The sequence below is a fragment of the Lutra lutra genome, chromosome 3, assembly GCF_902655055.1.
Source record: "Lutra lutra chromosome 3, mLutLut1.2, whole genome shotgun sequence".
NCBI lineage: Eukaryota > Metazoa > Chordata > Mammalia > Carnivora > Mustelidae > Lutra > Lutra lutra.
In genome coordinates this window covers 155,362,262-155,381,560 of record NC_062280.1, presented here as the reverse complement: position 1 = coordinate 155,381,560, position 19,299 = coordinate 155,362,262, and the positions used below count along the sequence as shown (strand labels likewise).

The following is a 19,299-nucleotide window of genomic DNA, read 5'->3' as shown; positions in this document are numbered from 1 at the left end:
ACTGCGATCTTAATCTATAAGGAACTAAATTTTGCTAACAACCAGTGAGTGTGTAAGAGGACCTTAAGCCTCTGCGAATGTCACAGCCCCAACTGAAATCTTAAGCAAAGGCCTCAAATAAGTTTGCTTAGACTCCTGGCCCATAGAAACTATGAAATAATTTGCATTGTTTTAAGTTACTGGTTTCATGGCAATTTATTAAACAGCAGTGAAAAACCACTACATTATGCTTTATAACCAAGAAAATATTACTGTTACATGTGTCTGCTTACAAATCACATCTACATCGAAAAAAAATTTTTTTTCAAAATACACTGCCTTTTCTTTATAATCTAGCAATAGGCTTCCATTTTCATGAAATCTGGACACTGAATTTGTTATCAAAACATTTTATCTCCAGGCTTTCATTTAATTAAAAATATATCTAAAAGAGAAAACTGAATTTGAAAGTGTATTTCCCTAGCTTTTTGGAAACATATTTTATTTTGCGGGGGCAGGGGGTGCTGGAGGAAGGGGCAGAGGGAGAGAGAGGATCTTAAGCAGGCTCCATGCCCAGCGCAGAGCCCAACATATGGATGAATCTCACAACCTGAGCCAAAACCAAGAGTTGGATGGTTAAATGACTGAGCCACCAAGGTGCCTCTGGAGTCCTATTTCAAAAACATATTATTTTAGAAAACATTTATTATATCCTATGCTTAGAAAACTAGATATACATTTAATGTACTTATTTATCTTTTCAGTATTTATGATAATCACTAAAATATATCATATTAAGGAACACATCATATTGTGAGAGAATAATGACTCATTGTGTGAACATTTTCATTTGATATATAATATATGGAGAAAGAAGAGATAGACGATTCACAGTCAAAACCTCATATAAGATTATATAATATAAATTCTCCAACATAACTGTTTTCATAGCTAAATCTGTCATCTAGTAAAGGTGGGGGAAAGAGTTTGGTGATATCACCCATCATACAATTAGAGGGGAAAATAAGCTACCTTTTAGTATTTTCAGAATTTAACAATTCAAATTTTATTCTGTGCTTCTGTCAAACAGGAAATTTGTAACTAAAATTTTTAACACCCACAACAGAGGTTTGTATTGTTAATTGCTTTATTAACCCTTTTTTTTTTTTGTAGAATTCCAAATAAAGTTTGGTCTTTTAAAAAGAACTTTAAGTTAGCCTACCTTCCACACTCAATGTCCCCATTTTAGACTCCAGGAAATCAAATAATGTGCTTGGTGCTGATGGCCTTGCATTTCCCAGTTCCTCTTCTTCTTCAGATCTTATTCTCCCCCTTCCTTTTCCTTTGCCTTAAGAAGTAAAGCAAGATATATTTATTGTGCATTCAAAAACAAAAGGAGAAAACACACTAAAATATAATCATCAGTCACCTTAAGTTTGATTTTGTATTTCTTTTCATATTTTTCTGTATATTCTATATCTTTTAAATAAAAAAGTTTTTAAACAATAATATACGTATTTTAAAGATTTTATTTATTTATTTATTTATTTATTTATTTATTTATTTATTTATTTATCAGAAAGAGAGAGAGGGAGGACAAAAAGGAGGCAGGCAGAGGAAGAAGCAGGCTCCATGCTGAGCTAGGAGCCCAGTGTGGGACTTGATCCTAGGACGCTGGGATCATGACCCGAGCCAAAGGCAGATGCTCAAACGACTGAGCCACCCAGGCATTCCTTTAAATGATTATATTAACTAACACCTTTAGTCCTCTAAATGATCTATTTGGAAATTTGAATTTGTTCATGTTCTCTTATCTTCTAAGAGAAAAAAATCATTTTTATAAAATTTTTCTTTAAATGCTTATCCTTTAAAAGAATATAGGATTAAGGCTTGAATGACTAAAGAATAACACTAAGTAAAAGTTATGCACTTGTTAATTTTAAAAAGTTTACAGACTAGTCATTTATGTAAGGGGCATAGTTCTAGAAATTATGAATAGATCTACTCACTTCATATCCTATTTTCTCTACTGCTTATCACAACCCTGTTAAATATTATCAGACCTACTAACACAAAGATGAAGATAAACAGATTTAGAGTAAATTAAACAAGTCTCTGTGGTTCCAAAATTGGTGCTCCTTCCACTTACCACAAATAGAAATGAATTTATAACTCCCACTCCCCCATAACAAACCCCAGCCAAAAAAGCAACCAGTATTATCTGGCACATTGCTTAATGAATTCTACCTCTCAGAGGTGGCCCTGAAACAGGTTTGTGTTTATTGCTGTTAAGAAGTACATTCAGTGCTGCTTCTAAGTTGTTGTCATTATCCATAAGAGCTTGCCTCGATGCTTCTTTACTGAAGCCCATTTCTGTTATGTGTTTCAGAGCCTTCTCATCAACCTATAAGAAATTAAGAGCAAAGCTGTGCTGATGGCCATAAATAAACAAGGTATAAGTTTTTAACCATACACTGTTTTTAAACTAAAAATACATCTCCTGCTTATGGAAAAATGTCATACTAATACATCACTCACTTGCTGCTTTTTCATATCAACAGTTAAGAAAAAATCTATATGATATGTGGAGTTGTGCCTCTAGTACTCTTTGACTTCACAACTACCATAACAAATGCAAGAAAGAAGGAATGGAAGAACATATACATGCAAAAGAATTTGGTACTTAGTCATTAGAATAATTTATGTACATTCAAATTTACACTGGCATTTCAAATTGTCCTTTTGATGGTCTCCTTCAGTTTTGAATAATAGCTTTGTTGGATAATAGTTCTTGGTTAACAGGTTTTTTTTTTCCCCTTTCAGAACTTTCAAGGTATCACCCCACTGAGTTCTTGCTTCATAGTTTCTGATCAGATATTGGTCATATATCTTATTCAGGATCCATTGAATTTGATGAATTGCTCCTCTCTCACAGCTTTCAGGATTTCTCTGTCTTTAACTTACAGCAACTTGATTATAATGTGTCTTGGTGTATCTCTCTCCCTAAGTTTATCCTATTGGAGTTCACTGAACTTCTTGGATTTGTAGATTCATAATTTCATTGAATTGGGAAATTGGGGGCCATTATTTCTTCAGATAGTCTTTCTGTTCCTCTGTCTCTTCTCCTATTGGGATTCCCATACATAATGTATATGTTGGTACATTTGATGATACCCTGTAAGTCCCTTAGCCTCTATTTTTTTCCACTCTTCTCTTTTTCTGCATCTTAGGCCTAATAATTTCAATACCCTTTATTAAAGTTCACCGATTCTTTCCCCTATCTGTTCCAATCTGATGTTGAATCTGCTAATTAGATTTTTTATTTCAGCTACTATATTTTTCTGCTTCAGTAATCCTATTTGGTTTCCTTTTATAATTCTCTTTTCTTAATTTTCTAAAATTCTCTTTTCTAAAATTTCTCTTTTTTTTCTTATTATATTCAGTTAGCCAACATATAGTACAGGATTAGTTTTTGGTGTAGTGTTCAATGGTTCATTAGTTGCATATAACAACAAGTGCTCAGGTTCCCTACTTGTTCATATATTATTTTCTTGATTTCTTTTAGTTCTTTGTCAATGGTTCCCTTCAGACCTTTGAGCATACTTAAGATAGTTTAAAGCCTTTGTTTAGTAGGTCCAATGTCTCGGCTTCATCTAGAATGATTTCTCTCATTTCTTTTTTTTCTATGAATAGGTCATAGTTTGCTCATTTTTTATATGCTTTGTAATTTTTTGCTGTTGTTGAGAATTGGACATTTTGAATACTGTGTAATGGCAATAATTTGGGAAATTGGATTCTCCCTCCTCTTCAGGGACTGCTATTGCTAATAGATGAAAGCTGCCATTGTGAGTTTGTTTGGTGACTTTTCCAGACTTTCTTTGCAAGGATTACATTCCTTGAAGTCTCTGTTCCATTATCGCCATGGTCAGCCAGTAACCAGCCTATTTCTTCATCACTCATTATTCTGGATGCTCAAGGGTCTGACTACCAGGCTCCAGAGTTTTAAAATAGTTGTTTCAAAGAGTACTTGTCAGCTCAACAGTTGTTTGGGTGGTGGGGCCAATTCCTGGAGCTCTCTACTCTACCATCTTTGTGATGTCACTCTCTTTATGTGTTTAATCCTTACCACAACCCCAAACTGCTGGTCTCTGATGTTCTCTGTATGGCAAGACATTCCCTAAAGAAGTATTCTCAATTTACTGAAGTTTGAAGGCCTCTTTAGTCAGGAACCATATTTTTTCAGCTCAGTATATCTACTCTAACCTGAATATGTTCAAGGGAGAGACAGCTTGGCCCACATTTATAAACCCATTCTCCTTGGCCAATGACTGATTTAGAAGCAGACATGTGACCTAGCTCTAGTCAAAAAGACATAAATGGAATTTTCTGGAGATTTCAGAAAATATTTTCTTATCTGATAAAATAGACCCATACACTTTCCTTCCTTCCATAAACTTTTTGTGTGAAGTTTTAACACACAGAGAATCCTGTAACTCTGAGAAGCCAAAAAAATCACAGAGATGCCCACCAGAGCATCAACATTGTTATACTGCTGAATTTATCAAACTTTATAACTAGTTATATTTCTAGTTAAATGAAATTTCTAGTTATATGAAATAATAAATCCCTATTATTTAAGCCAGTCTTAGTATTCTGTGCCCTACAGATAAAATCACCTAAAGTCATTTAACTTCTAAAGGCAGAGCAAAATGAATTCTTGTCAGTTCCCTTATATCTGAGGACACTGCAGCATACCAGAAGTAACGTTGATGTTTATCATTTATCTTAAAAATCCAGGTATATTTTGCAAATGAGACCATAATATACATGAACTTGTTCTAATACATTTTTCCCACAGAGTGAAGCAAAGCAAAACAAAATTACTTCAGACAAAATGTGAGAAAGATGTGGGGAAGGGAAGGAATGAACCCAGTGCATCATCTTAGAGACTATAATCTCTATTAAATGTCCTCTATTTAATTTGATGGCTTTTTATCAATCCATTCCAAAAGGTGTTATTTGGACATTAGAAATTTAAGTAAAATGGAGGTTTTAAGTAAATCATCTTTCAATTAATCCAAATTTTCTATAGATTAACTATAATCCTTAATGAAAACCTTCTTAGAATTGTGAAATCTATTCACAATACACTGAACAAAGCCAGTGGTAGTTATGAGAGAGAACAGAAAAACCATCAAGGGAAGGAAGAACACATTAATTTTGTGGTTGATTCTTTAGCTTACCAGTTCTCTATAAACACCTTCATGTTTCCCCTCAGATTTGGTTGACTTTTCTTTTTGTAAAATTTCCCTATTTCGGTTACCAGCAGCACTCATGTTGAGATTACTTCGAGCACTACCACCACCTCCTCCAAATGTCTTGGTCTTGTGATAAGAGAAAAACAAGAGATGTAAGTAAATAACATTTAAAAATAGCTCTAAAGACTAATCTACAACAAAAAACACCTAGTAAAACTGAAGCACCTAAAAGCTTCTTGATTATGTTTTACATGAAAAAAATAATTAACTATTTATATTTATATATATTTATAACTATTTATAATGAAAAAAAATGTTAACTAATTCTTTTTAAACAAATACCTACTAGCCATAATCTCTTCTTTCTACAAGTCCAGATGAAGCAATAAAAAAATTACATTAATTGAAATCTTTAAGTCTTTTAGGCAAGTCATCAGAATAAACTTAAGTAGACAACAATATAGAAGAAAATAAAATAGTACCAGCATAATGGAGATAAGGTATTAAAATAATTCTGGGTATAATACTTTACTGATATCAGGAGACCTGGGTTGTATAGCAAGTCTATCTTTAGCAAGGCACTAAACATGTCTAGGAATCAGCTACATTATGTCTGTAATCCAGTAATATAGTTATATAATTTTTTTAAAAGATTTTATTTATTTGAGACAGAGAAAGCGCGTGTGCATGAGTGGGGGAGGAGCAGAGGGACAAGCAGACTCCCCACTGAGTGGGGAGCTCATAGTGGCGCTCAATCCTAGGATCCTGAGATCATGACCTCAGCTGGAGTCAGATGCTTAATCCACGGACTGCTTAACCCAGGTGACCCTGACTGTATGATCTTAAAAAGTAAACAAATAATATGAATTTTAATACTAGATTAAAACTCTCATTACTGATTTATTACTTACATTAATTATATGCCATCTTACCAACTATGTATAAAAACTTTAAAGTCCATTATTTCTTATTTTGTCTGATTTGCTTGAATAATTATGTTTAATCACCTCTGAAAATCAGATTTGATCTCATTTTTATTAAAACTATAGTGAAAAGACTAGAATGTAAAGAACATGAGTTTGGAAAGATACAAAATCATGACTGAAAAGCAACCCATAAGCTGTTACTTGTATAATATCAAATTAAACATCTGGTTATACAGTATCTTTATAGTTCTAAGAAATCTAATAAAAGAGGAAGAAGTGAACAGTTGCTTTTTATTAGTGATAATAATAGTTTTACACATGTTTTAAAATTATGACAGTAAGAAAATATCCTAGATATACATTTACATAACACTGAGAAATTGTTTTGAATCAGATGAAAATATAAAGAAACAAAACCTGAGAAATAAAAAAATAGTATGGGATAAGCATTAACTAGACAACATATTAATAACCGACATAACTGATTAGGAGTTGATACACCACAATATTTAAATTTTATTTAAACCAAAACTAAAACCACATCTTCAAAGACAATTAATTCTTTGTTTTATGCAATAGATTTGCAATGTCTTGAGGGTCATCACTTATAAAACCGTAACGAAAAAATGTGAGTTTATATAATTGTGATCTAAAGTTAATTGGACTGGGAGATGGTATAGTATAGTTAACACAGGCTTTGGAACTTCACAAGACTGGGACTAAATCTTAACTCAAGCACTTCCTATCTCCTGCCTTCAGGCAAGTTACTTCCACCTTCCACAAGACAGGTTTCTCATTCTTTTTTTTTTTTTTTTTTTTTAAAGATTTTATTTATTTATTTGACAGAGATCACAAGCAGGCAGAGAGGCAGGCAGAGAGAGAGGAGGAAGCAGGCTCCCTGCTGAGCAGAGAGCCCGATGCGGGGCTCGATCCCAGGACTCCGAGATCATGACCTGAGCCGAAGGCAGCGGCTTAACCCACTGAGCCACCCAGGCGCCCCAGGTTTCTCATTCTTAAAACAGAGATGAGAAAACCTACCTAATTGGGACATTGTAAGAATTAAATGACACCAAAAGCATAAAGTGACCAATTTAGTAACTGGCACATGGTAAACACTCACAATCCATGGCAACATTAACTGTTTTGCTTAATATATTAAAACATAGTTACCTGGGAACTCTGGACACTGATGTATTCCAAATTAAATATACTTCTGGAATTTAAATTCCATAACTCCAAAAGTATTTTTTCTTTGGGTACTAGTGAAGCAGTCCCATCTTCTGGATGCTTTTCTTTATTATTTTCTTCCCATTTTTATGGATTAAACGATAGGATAAATTTTCAGAATTGCTTTTCACTGTTTTATAACAGTTGCCACTCACTAAACATATAAATACCTAGAAACAACACAACTTAAACATTATCCATAAGGTAAATGGTGTTGTCCTTTATGAGTGACACCATCTTGTCCATACTGTACAATTTAGGGATCCGTGAAATCACCATGACCATGACACTCATGTGGGCCCTTAATGCTCCCTAGCAATCTTACTATATTTCCCTAGCCCAACTATCTTCCCCATCTACTAGACTGCTAATTTACATATTACTCTTACTCCTCAAACCTCCAACATCTTCTCCTCCATTGTTACTATTGACCTTGCTTACTACCTCACTGAAAAAAATGAAATAATCATTACAGAACTTGCATAGATTTTCACCACATCAACTCACCCACCAATATCTGTATACTCACTTTCTCTTAGCACTGTATATTTTATCTTACTACCATCCACATGAATGTCTAGAGGAATCTAGAGGAAATGAATCCACCAACTCTACATTATTTCTTAGACCATCTTACATGATCTTTCAAAAGCTTTTGACGCGTTCAATACCCCTTTCTCCATGATGCAATTTCTGAATTCTTTTGTTTTGATCCTATCTTCCTGGTTGCACCTTGGCTGGTTCAATCTTTTTCACACAACCTCTAGTGCCATAAGGGTTCATTGGTTACCCCTTTTATCTTCCATTCAGCACTCATTTGGTGATCTCATTTGGCCTCATGATTTTCAAAAGGCATCCATATATGTCTACAACTGCCAAATGTGTATCTCTTCTAAAGCTTACTTTTTCAATTATACTCTCCTGTCTCACTGCCTATGAAGCCACATGGATGTCTCACAGGCGCACTTCAACATTAGTATGTTCAAAACAGAATACCAAATCTTTATCCTCAAACCCATTCCTCTATAGTCTTCTCCAATTCAAAGTAAGCAACTCTAACCTGCCAACTTCTTAGGGCAAAACACTTGGAATTATTCATGACACCTCTTCTCATGTACCACATTCAATATCTCAGAAATCATGACGGCTCTACTTTTAAAATTCCAGGATCTGACCACTTGGCACCATCTATACAGCTGCCATCATCATTCTGGCTACCATTATTTTTTCCTCCCTGGATTACTTTAATAATTTCCTACTCATCTGATTCAATTTTCTCTAAAATCCACTCTGAACCTAGCAGCCAGAATTAGCTTTTTAAAGTTGATGTTACTACTGTACTAAAAACCCTCTAAAGGCTCTCATTTCTCTCTGCATAAAGGTCAGTGTTTTTAACATGACTTACAGAGACCTACATAAGCTGACCTCCATTATCACCCTTGACTTTATATTCTACCTCTGGTCCCTTTGTTCTCTCTGCTTCCACTGGCTACCTTTCTATTCCATGAACATATACTCTTGCTTTAGAACGTTTGCAAAGGCTTTTTCTTCTCATGTTACCATATAGCTAATTATCTTACCTCCTTTAAGTCTTGGCTCAATTCTCATCATCCTGAGACCTAATCAAATTACTCTATTTAAAACTGAAATCTACAACTTACTTATTTAGCATGTTTATATTAGTGTCCTTACTAGAATGTAAACTATAAAAAATTTTAAAAGAATTTTCAATTTCTGACCATCCTATTTTACTTATTTTTTTAAAAAGATTTTATTATTTATTTGACACAGCGAGAAAGATAGTGAGCGAAGGAGCACAAGCAGGCGTAGTGGCGCACAGACAGAGAGAGAAGGAGAAGCAGGCTCCTGGCTGAGCAAGAAACCTGATGCAGGCTCAATCCCATAACTGTGGGATCATGATCTGAGCCGAAGGTAGCCACTAAACCAACTGAGCCACCCAGACCAGGTGCTCCTGACCACTGTATTTTAAAGTGCACCCTACCTTCAACTGGCACTCCCAACTTCCCAATCTACTCTATCTTTTTTCCTCCTATAGCACTTAACCAACATCTAACCTACCACTTAACTTACTTATCAGTGTGTTAATAGTCTGTCTCCTTTACTAAATATATAAGCTTAATATGGGTGGGGATCTTTTGTCTATTTTGTTCATTGATTTAACCTAAGCATTTAAAACACTCCCTAGGGGGCACCTGGGTGGCTCAGTTGGTTAAGTGTCCAACTCTTGATTTCAGCTCAGGTCATGCATGATCTCAGGGTCATGAGATTGAGCCCCTGTGTCAGGCTGGGCATGGAGTCTGCTTAAGATTCTCTCTCTCTCCCTCCCTCTGCCCCTCCTTACCCCTCCGTGCTCGTTCTCTTTCTCTCTCTCTCAAAAATACACAATAAAATATAAAACACTTCCTAGCATATAGATTTTCAAAAGATATTTGCTGATTAAGGAATAAAGGAAAAAATAAATGAAAATCATGACTTGATCATGTGCAGTAGACTCCACCAAATCCATGTGTTTAAACAGATATCACAAAACATCTTTTCAGAACAATTACAGCGTTATACGATTTTGCTGTTCAGACATTTAAATATAAATCTTGTGTGTGTGTGTGTGTGTGTGTGTGTGTGCGTGCGCACGTGTGTGCATGCAAGCATACTTACCTATATAGAAGGATATATAGATATAGGGGTAATCTACTATAATGCACATAGGGTTAGTCCTAGATTTGCCAGTATTACTAAGCAAGTTTGATTAGTTTTGAGCCAACAGCAGCTCTCTCATATACAAATTGAGAAGTTTTAAGTTTTTTTCAGAAAACTAGAATTCTTTACTTATCAAATATTATGGAAAGTATAATGTGATCAATTATGACTTTAAAAAAATGAAGCATATTACAGTACAACTATATTCCAGTAAATAGCTATAACCATATCAAATAAAATTTTGGGAGGAAAGTTTGTGTGAGAAAAATGTGCACCAAAAGAACAACTTTCCTATAATCATTAAGGAATTGATATATACCCAATATACTCTTTTTAAACTCCATAATTTTAATAGCTTTTTGGGAAAGAAGAAATTTATTTTATATGAACTATGTAAAATGCATTAATTTCAGAATCATTAAAAGTGATTTTTTTTAAAATGTACCTTAGCACATAGGAAATACTGAAGAATAGCAATAGTCACATCTATTGAGTGCTTTTAGTGAAGGAAAATTTGATCTGTGCCATGCAGGATTCTAAATGTTTTAAAGATCATCAATTTAATTCTCACAGCAACCTTATGAAGTGGGCACCATTATTATCCTCTTTTCATAGATGAAGGAAAATAAGGCACAAAAAACTAAGTAATCTAACAGCAGGATATGCTTCTGGACTGTCTGATTCCAGAGCTTGTGCTCTTGGACTCTACAAGTGACATATGATGGAAAGACACTGCAGGAGAGAAAAGTATAGTCTGTTAGCAAGAATTATCAAGGAGAGGGTGCCTGGGTAGCTCAGTGGGTTAAGTGTCTGCCTTCAGCTCAGGTCGTGATCCTGGAGTCCTGGAGTCCTGGGATCCAGTCCTGCATCCTGAATCAGGCTCTCTGCTCAGCAGAGAGTCTGCTTCTCCCTCTCCCTTGTCAGCTCCTCCCCCCATCCCACCCCATGACTCATGCTCCCTCTCTAACTCACTCTCCCTGTCACAGAAAAAAAAAAAGAATTGTCAAGGAGATTAAGAAAAAGAACATAGGAGCAAAATGTGTAAGCTTAAGACTCCATTAGTTACTGTGGCATTTCTATTGATAAAATATTCAAGAAGAATGTCAAAAGTTTGTTGAATTAGTTACCTTACATGAAAAGACAATAATGATTCTGAGTAACCTAAATAGAATATTTAGAATTAAGAAATAAGAGAAATTTATAATGATTTAGTTTCTTACTTCTTTGCTCTTTGCAACTTCCGCAATAGCAGCAGTCCTCTGCTTTTCAAATTCATCATTATCATTTGTAGGTTTGACAGGCATTGTAACTTGCAATGTCTTTCTTCGGTCAAGTTCTCTACTATCCACTTGGACATGAGATATGCACTTCTGGTAATAATAAATAAAAACAAAACACTTCAGTATTTCCAAAAGAGATTCAAGTTTTTCATAAGAAAGTAATACCTTAAAAGAACTGTTTGTGTCACTGACAACTGAGAGCTCATAAAACTGTAATTCTTTCTCACAGATTAAAAAAAAAAGGTAGAAAAGTGATTAAATTGACTTTTAAATAAATGTAACAGTTAAATAAAATGTAGAGCTACATAAAAATGTGGCTATCTAAAATAGGGCACATATTTAAAATACACATTGAACCAAGAGATTTAAGTTGCATTTGAAACAACTGAAACTTGAAACAATTATAAATTTCAAACAGTCTGTACTACTGTACAAGAAGAGATAAGGTCAGTTTTTTATTAAGAGTTTGATTTCTGTATTATGCCACAATATGCATCTGAGGATTATTTTAAGTAGTATGGTTATTTTAAATATAAAGAGCTGTCTCTGAACTTATAAACCAAAAACTAAAAATGTACCTGTTCTCTCAATCAGGCTACAAAGTTTTTGATTCTTAGTTTCATAAGATAAATTAAGAAAGCTATCACTGCCTAAAAGTAAGCACCAAGTTCTACTCTCCCTTCTAATCCTCACAGTAAAAATCCTATAAAATGAACCTTGTCTCAATTTAATAATAAAAAGGAAAACATGCTCTCAAACAAATATGTTAAACAAATACAGATTTTCAGCAATATAAATATATCCTGTTGATACCAGAACACATCCAGCATTATCTATCTTTAACCCATGTACAAGGCTAAGATAAACTGAATAAGATTTTTTCAGAATGGACTTAATAAAAAATAATATGATCGAAACCATAACTTTTATTATATTTCCTAATTTAAAAAACTAAAAAACACTCTTCATAATCTTGAAAATAGATTATAAGTCTCTCTCAGCAATTCATGAAAGAAATATTATCACCAAAATGTTTAAGAGGAAAGCAAATTCTTGCAAACACGTATTTATTAGACTCAAATGCCAATTATTAGACTGCTTATGCTCTGTTTCCATTCTGAAGGTATACTATATTGGTAGAAGAGAGAACAGCATCAACATGGGTCAGACTATAGGGCATCATGCTTCCTTTCATTTTGACCATGCCTGGCTCCAAAGCATGGTAAAATTGGCATATTTTAAAAGTATTTTCAAAATAGTCATGATGCACGAATGACTTTAATTTTGAGTTGACCCTACAAAAATATTTTTGGAAAAGGATGCCAGTCAACTGACTCTACCCATTTATCTGCTGATCAGCCAGATGTTTTTTTTTTGTTTTTTTTTCACAACAAACCAAACCAAAACAAAACTGTTATGATGTAGCTCTATTTCCTACCTGTTGTGTCCCCAACTCATCTTCACCCTGAGCTAGCACGCTCGAAGAAAAATAAAGAGCAAATGCAAGGCAGATTCCTAACAGTTAAATGCTGGTGCCATCATGAAGTACAGAAAAAGCTGTCACAGGCATTATTCTCATACTCAGCAGGGATAAAGTAGGGAAAGGCTGCGGGAGACTGTTGTGAATACAATTTGACACTGAGTACAAACAGGATGACCCAAGATACCTGCCAGCCAAGGTGTTACTTCAGTGTAACATTTTGCAGAAGCTGGGTTGAAAAATAGGAAGTTGCACACTTTAAGTGTTTATGAGAGAAGGATCAGGGCTGCTGTGGTTAAAAAAATAAGCACCAAATAGAAATGATATTAAGTTCTCGCCTGAGATGGGTATTTGGGTCAAGGCAGAAGAACAGAATCCAGGGAAGGACAGCTGGGACAGCAGGCCCCACTGAAGTGCAATGAGGCCCTTCTCTGCCTCTGCATTCTCACGTTTATGTTTCATCCTTCTGTTGACACCTTCATTTTCTCTCTCTTGTGTTTCCATAACAAAGTGGGAAATTACAGCATACATTTGTCCTCTTAATTTTGAATTTCTTTTTTCTCTCTCTCTCTCTCTCTCAAAAAAAAAAAAAAAAAAAAAAAAAAAAAGCCGCCCCATCCTATCTTAATTAGTTCTAAGTTGCTGCTCTTCAGGTGTGCCTCTTAATTGTTTCAATCTTTGGGTTAACAAGCTCTTGGGAAAAGAATCTACACCAACAATTTAATTAAGAAACTCCACAATTATTAAATTTCTGTATTTAATATATTTCCACATAATTCCCATGACCTCTAAATGAACAGTTCAGCATAAAACTAAGTAAGTTTGAATACAAATGAAAAACAATTTTTTGCTGATTAAAATTCATCTGCCAACATTAAAGTCATTACCTGTCCAAAAGGCACAAAAGGAGGTGGTCCACCTTCAGTTCCAATATTACTTCTATTGTGTTTTGACAAGCTCTGTGAGAAAAGCGAGTCACAAAAGAGAAATTATACCATTTACAATGTACCAGGAATCCACTTACTTTAGTAGATTATACAGAACAGGAAAAAAAGCCTTCTATAAATTATTTCAAACTACATAAAATATTTTATGTAATTAGGCAATAACTAGGCAAACGTTCTCCTCTCACCACCCCATACTAAACTACACATTCAAATACAATTTTTAGAAACACCTATTAAGCTGCTCCCATAAAAGGAAAACTTAACTAGTTAAAAAGAACAAAACAAAACAAAACCCTCCTCAACAAGGGGTAAATTCAAGACAACAAACATTGGTAATAAGAATTTTACTTTAAAGTATATTAAACTATAATCTGACAGAAAACATTACCTGGAAATGATCTTCAAAATAAATTTTTAGACGTAAAACAGACGCAAAAACTATTAGCAAACAACATACTTGTGATGGTATGATTAAAAAAAAAAAAAAAAAAATATATATATATATATATATATATATATATATATATACATACACACACACTTGGTCCTCTTCCCCAGTTCCTGGAACAGAGCTCCTAAAACTCTTTGAACTTCCTGAGTGATAGGGGTGAGAGGAGCATTTTCTGTTACTCATAATAAGCTTCTTTGAGGATACCAGAGTTTATGCTAATGAGACAACTATAGATGGGTCCCCCCAGTAGCTCCAGGATGGGGGCTGGTTGCTAGAGGCACCAATAATGTGATTAGAAGGTAGAAGATAACAAGATGGGACTGGGAGGGAGACAAACCATAAGAGATTCTTAATCTCACAAAACAAACTGAGGGTTGCCCAGGGGCGGGGGTGGGTGGTGGTGGTAGGGAGAGGGTGGTGGGGTTATGGACATTGGGGAGGCTATGTGCTATGGTGAGTGCTGTGAAGTGTGTAAACCTGGCAATTCACAGACCTGTACCCCTGGGGTTAATAATACATTATATGTTTATTAAAAAAAAATTAAACACACACACACACACACACAACAACAAAAAAGAAGGTAGAAGACCTTCTTAGAGTAATTTAAATTAGAAGAACTAATCACCAATGTCCAGTGGTTTAGTCAATTATGCCTATATAACGCATCTCCTCTGAAACCCTAAACAATGAGGTTCAGAGAGTTTCCAGGCCCGTGAACAAATCCATGTGCTGGGAGGGTAGAACACACCCAATTATAGAAGGACAAAACTCCTGAGCTAGGGACCCTTCTAGACCTTGTACTTCTTCTTCATCTGGCTGTTCATTTGTATCTTTTGTAATATCCTTTATCATAAACCTGTAATAGTAAGTTAAGCGTTTCCCTGAATTCTGTGGGCCATTATAGCAAATTATCAAAACTGAGCAGGGAGTCATGAGTATCCCCAATTTGTAACCACTCTGGACTGAAGTGTGGGCAACCTGGGGACCCACTATTTGCAACTGGCATCTGAAGTGGTGGACTAATTTTGTGAGATTGAGTCCTTAAGCTGTGGGGTCTGTACTAACTCCAGGTAGTGTCAAAATTGAATTAAATTTTAGGATATCCATGTGGTGTCTATAGAGAAGCAGAGAATTGCTAGGTGTGGAAAGTACATACAGTTGGTGTCAAAGTGTGATTAGCAACAGTTCTTAGGGATACTTATGATAAAAGTGATTTCTAATTATTTAAAGAGATCATATTATTATAGTTTCTGATATGGAGGTTACTTTAAATTACGGTAAAATTCCCTCAATAAAGTCTTGTTTTTCAAATCAATTTATACTTTGAAGAAGTAATCAGCCCACTGTTCTTTAATAAAAATAAGCTTTCAAACCCCACCAATTTCGGTTTCCTTTATCTCCTTCTTGCATTTAAGACTAGAGAGATAACAGTGCATTATAAAAATGGGGAAAAAAGATCCTCCTAGTAAAACAATTTCTCACATCATAAAATCTTTCGAAAACATCACAAGGAATCATCTGAAGGACTCCTTTCAGTCAATTCCTCTTATCTGTTTTATTTTTGAGGTGTTAACAAATGTCTGTTAAGCACTAGTTGTCATTTAATACATCTTTTCAACTTTAAATTTTTTGTGCACCTTTAATAATTATCATTAGAAATTGCTATGTTTAAAATATGTTGTTAAATAGTGGGTGCAAAGAAGTTTTAAAAAAATCATCATGTGCACTTTTCAAACATGTTCTAGAGTTCCCAAATTGTATAAAGAATGCTATGCATTTTAGGTAATTTATATAATGAATACTAAGACTAGGGGTGCCTGGGTCGCTCAGTTGGTTAAGTGTCCAACTTAAGAGATGGTCCAGCTTATAAGATGGAGCACCACATTGGGCTCCGTGTTCAGTGGGGAGTCTGCTTGAGTTTCTCTCTCTCTCTGCCACTCCCCCCATTCACGCTTTCTCTCTCTCTCTCTCTCAAATAAATAAATAAATCTTTAAAAAAAGAATGCTAAGAGTAAAGGCAGTAATACTATTCAGTTGATTAAGCAGAGTAATTTGAACTGTATAAGAATTTCATATTTCTTTACAAGCTATGCTTAAGATTTTAAACTACTTTAAAAAAACAGCAAATGCATACAATTATCTAGGGTCCTTTTCTCAGCTTCAGTTTAGATATAAGAATAGGATTATTTAAACATCACTCATTTCAATTTACACTATAATTTCCTCAAAAAGCTCACATAAGCTGCTAATAATGCCATCTCTCAGTATACATTATATAATTCAAACATAGGATTTCTCCTTCTCATCCTGACAAATGCACAAAAGTCAGACTTCATCTCCCTCTATAAACAAGTAGGAATCTGGACAAGATGTAAGAAACAACTTTTTTTTTTTAAGATTTTATTTGACAGAGATCACAAGTAGGCAGAGAGGCAGGCAGAGAGGGAGAGAGGAGGAAACAGGCTCGCTGCCGAGCAGAGAGCCCGATGCGGGGCTCGATCCCAGGACCACGAGATCATGACCTGAGCTGAAGGCAGAGGCTTTAGACCACTGAGCCACCCAGGCACCCCAAGAAACAACGTTTTAAGGCATAGAACAATAAGTATTGCAGGACTATAATCCCTGAAAGAAAGAAAGAAAAAAAATGATGAGCTCAGCATTTCTGCTCAGAAATATGATGCCGATAGAGAGCACAGAGAGTAACATTGAGAAAATGAATTTCATAATACAGGCAGGCTGACGCAACTTGAAGTTGTAGGGCAGAGTTTTGTAAAAGAGGGACCTGCAGAGAAAAGAGGCTCCAGAAACCAACATATGAATTCCCTAAAGTCATTACTGGGAACCAGAATGAATGAAAAACAAGAGCAAGTTTTAAGCTTCCATTTATAATAGCATCAAAAATACTTAGGGATAAACTTAAGAAACCTATAGACTGAAAACTATAAAAAATGCTGAAAGAAATTAAAGATGATAACAGTAAATGTAAAGATACCTTGTGGTCATGGATTGAAAGAATATTGTTTAGATGTCAATATTACTCAAAGTGGTCTAGAGATTCAATGCAATCCCTATCAAAATCCCAAAAACTTTTTTTTGCAGATATAGAAAAATTCATCCTACAATTCATATGGAATCTCAAGGGACTGTGAATAGCCATAACTATCTGAAAAAGGCCTCACATTTCTCAATTATACAACTTACCACACATTACTATAATCAAAATAGCATGGTACTGGCATAAAGACACACATATGTTATAAAAGAATAAGGGACCCAGCATAAACCCCTGCTTGCATATATGGTCAAATAATTTCTGATGAGGGTGGACAAGACCATTCATTGGGAGGAGAGAAATGGTGCTGGGAAAATGGGTATCCACATGCAAAACAATGAAATTGGACCCTTAACTTGTATCATATAAAACATTAATTTAAAATGGATCAAATACTAAATTCAAACCCATGAAAGTCTTAAAAGAAAACAGAGAAGCGAAGTTTCAGGACCCTGGATTTAGCAATGATTTCTTAGATGTGACACCAAAAGCACAGGTAACAAAAGAAAAAACCATGAAATTAAACTTCACGAAAATTAAAAACTTTTATGCATCAGAGGACACTACTGACAGAGTAAAAGGCAACTCACAAATATGAAAAAATATTTGTAAGTCATACATCTGTTAAAGAACTGATATCCAGGGCGCCTGGGTGGCTCAGTGGGTTAAGCCGCTGCCTTCGGCTCAGGTCATGATCTCAGGGTCCTGGGATCGAGGCCTGCATTGGGCTCTCTGCTCAGCAGGGAGCCTGCTTCCCTCTCTCTCTCTGCCTGCCTCTCTGTCTACTTGTGATCTCTCTCTGTCAAATAAATAAATAAAATCTTTAAAAAAAAAAAAAAAGAACTGATATCCAGAAAATACCAAGAATTCATATGATAAAAAACTAAACAAACAAGTTAAAAAAAGGACAAGGACTTAAACATTTCTCCAAAGAAGATAAACAAATGGCCTATGAAAGGCTACTAAATATCACTTAGAATTAAGGAAATGCAAATCAAAACTACAATGAGATTTTGCTTCACACCTATTAAGATGATTATTATAAAAATAAGATAAAATAAAAATGATTGGCAAGGATGTAGAGAAATCAGATCTCTTGTGCATTGCTAATGGGAATATAAAATGGTATAATCACTGCTGAAAACAATATGGCAGTTACTCTAAAAATTAAACACAGAATTACCCTATGACAGTAATTCTACTTCTGGGTTACATGTCCAAAAGAACTGAAAGCAGAAACCTGAAAAGATATTTGCACAACCAAGTTCATAACAGCACTGTTCACAATTAGCCAATAGAAACAACCCTAATGTCCATCCATGGATGAATGAGGAAAATGTGTATACACACACACACAAATGGCATAGTGTTCAGCCTTAAAAAGCCAGACAATTCTGACACATTCTGCAACATGGCTGAACCTTGAAAACATTATGCAAGTGAAATAAGTCAGACATTAAAGACCAAATATCCTATGATTCCATTTATATGAAGTACCTAGAGTAGTTGAATTCATAAGGACAGAAAGTAGAATGGTGACTACCAGAGACCAGGGGTGGCTGTAGGAGGGTTGTGAATTTATTTCTTGGGTATACAGTCCAAGTTTGGGAAGACAGAAATTCTAGATATGGATGGTTGTGATAGTTGTATTAACAATATAAATGTATTTAAAGCCACTGAATTTTACACTTAAAATGGTTAAAATGTCAAATTTTATGTTATGCATACATTACCATACATACATACCAAAGAAAATAACTAACCCAGATCTGTCATGGGAACAGGCTGAGGGACACTAAAATGTTACAGAAACGACATTACTTGGTAAATTACATTTGGTTTAGAAATCTCTAAAACTTCTTTGTCCAACATACAAAACATTTTGAGGTTTGAGTTTTTTTTCTTTTCATCACCTATTACCAATTTTTTATAGCTATAACACCTGCACATGGTTTAAGTACTACCCAGTGGGGCACCTGGG

General features: G+C 34.8%; 1 protein-coding gene across 6 annotated transcripts in view; it reads right to left on the bottom strand.

Annotated features, from left to right (window-relative positions):
* Window positions 1-19,299, bottom strand: part of TDRD3 (tudor domain containing 3) — a 160,403-nt gene that overhangs the window by 63,478 nt on the left and 77,626 nt on the right. For all 6 annotated transcript variants that reach the window (XM_047720096.1, XM_047720097.1, XM_047720099.1 and 3 more), the window contains 5 exons: window positions 13,756-13,827; window positions 11,329-11,478; window positions 5,223-5,363; window positions 2,227-2,383; window positions 1,202-1,327 (listed from right to left, as the gene is read on the bottom strand). In XM_047720096.1, coding sequence (XP_047576052.1) covers window positions 1,202-1,327; window positions 2,227-2,383; window positions 5,223-5,363; window positions 11,329-11,478; window positions 13,756-13,827 — 646 coding nt within the window. The remainder of the gene's footprint in view (window positions 1-1,201; window positions 1,328-2,226; window positions 2,384-5,222; window positions 5,364-11,328; window positions 11,479-13,755; window positions 13,828-19,299) is intronic.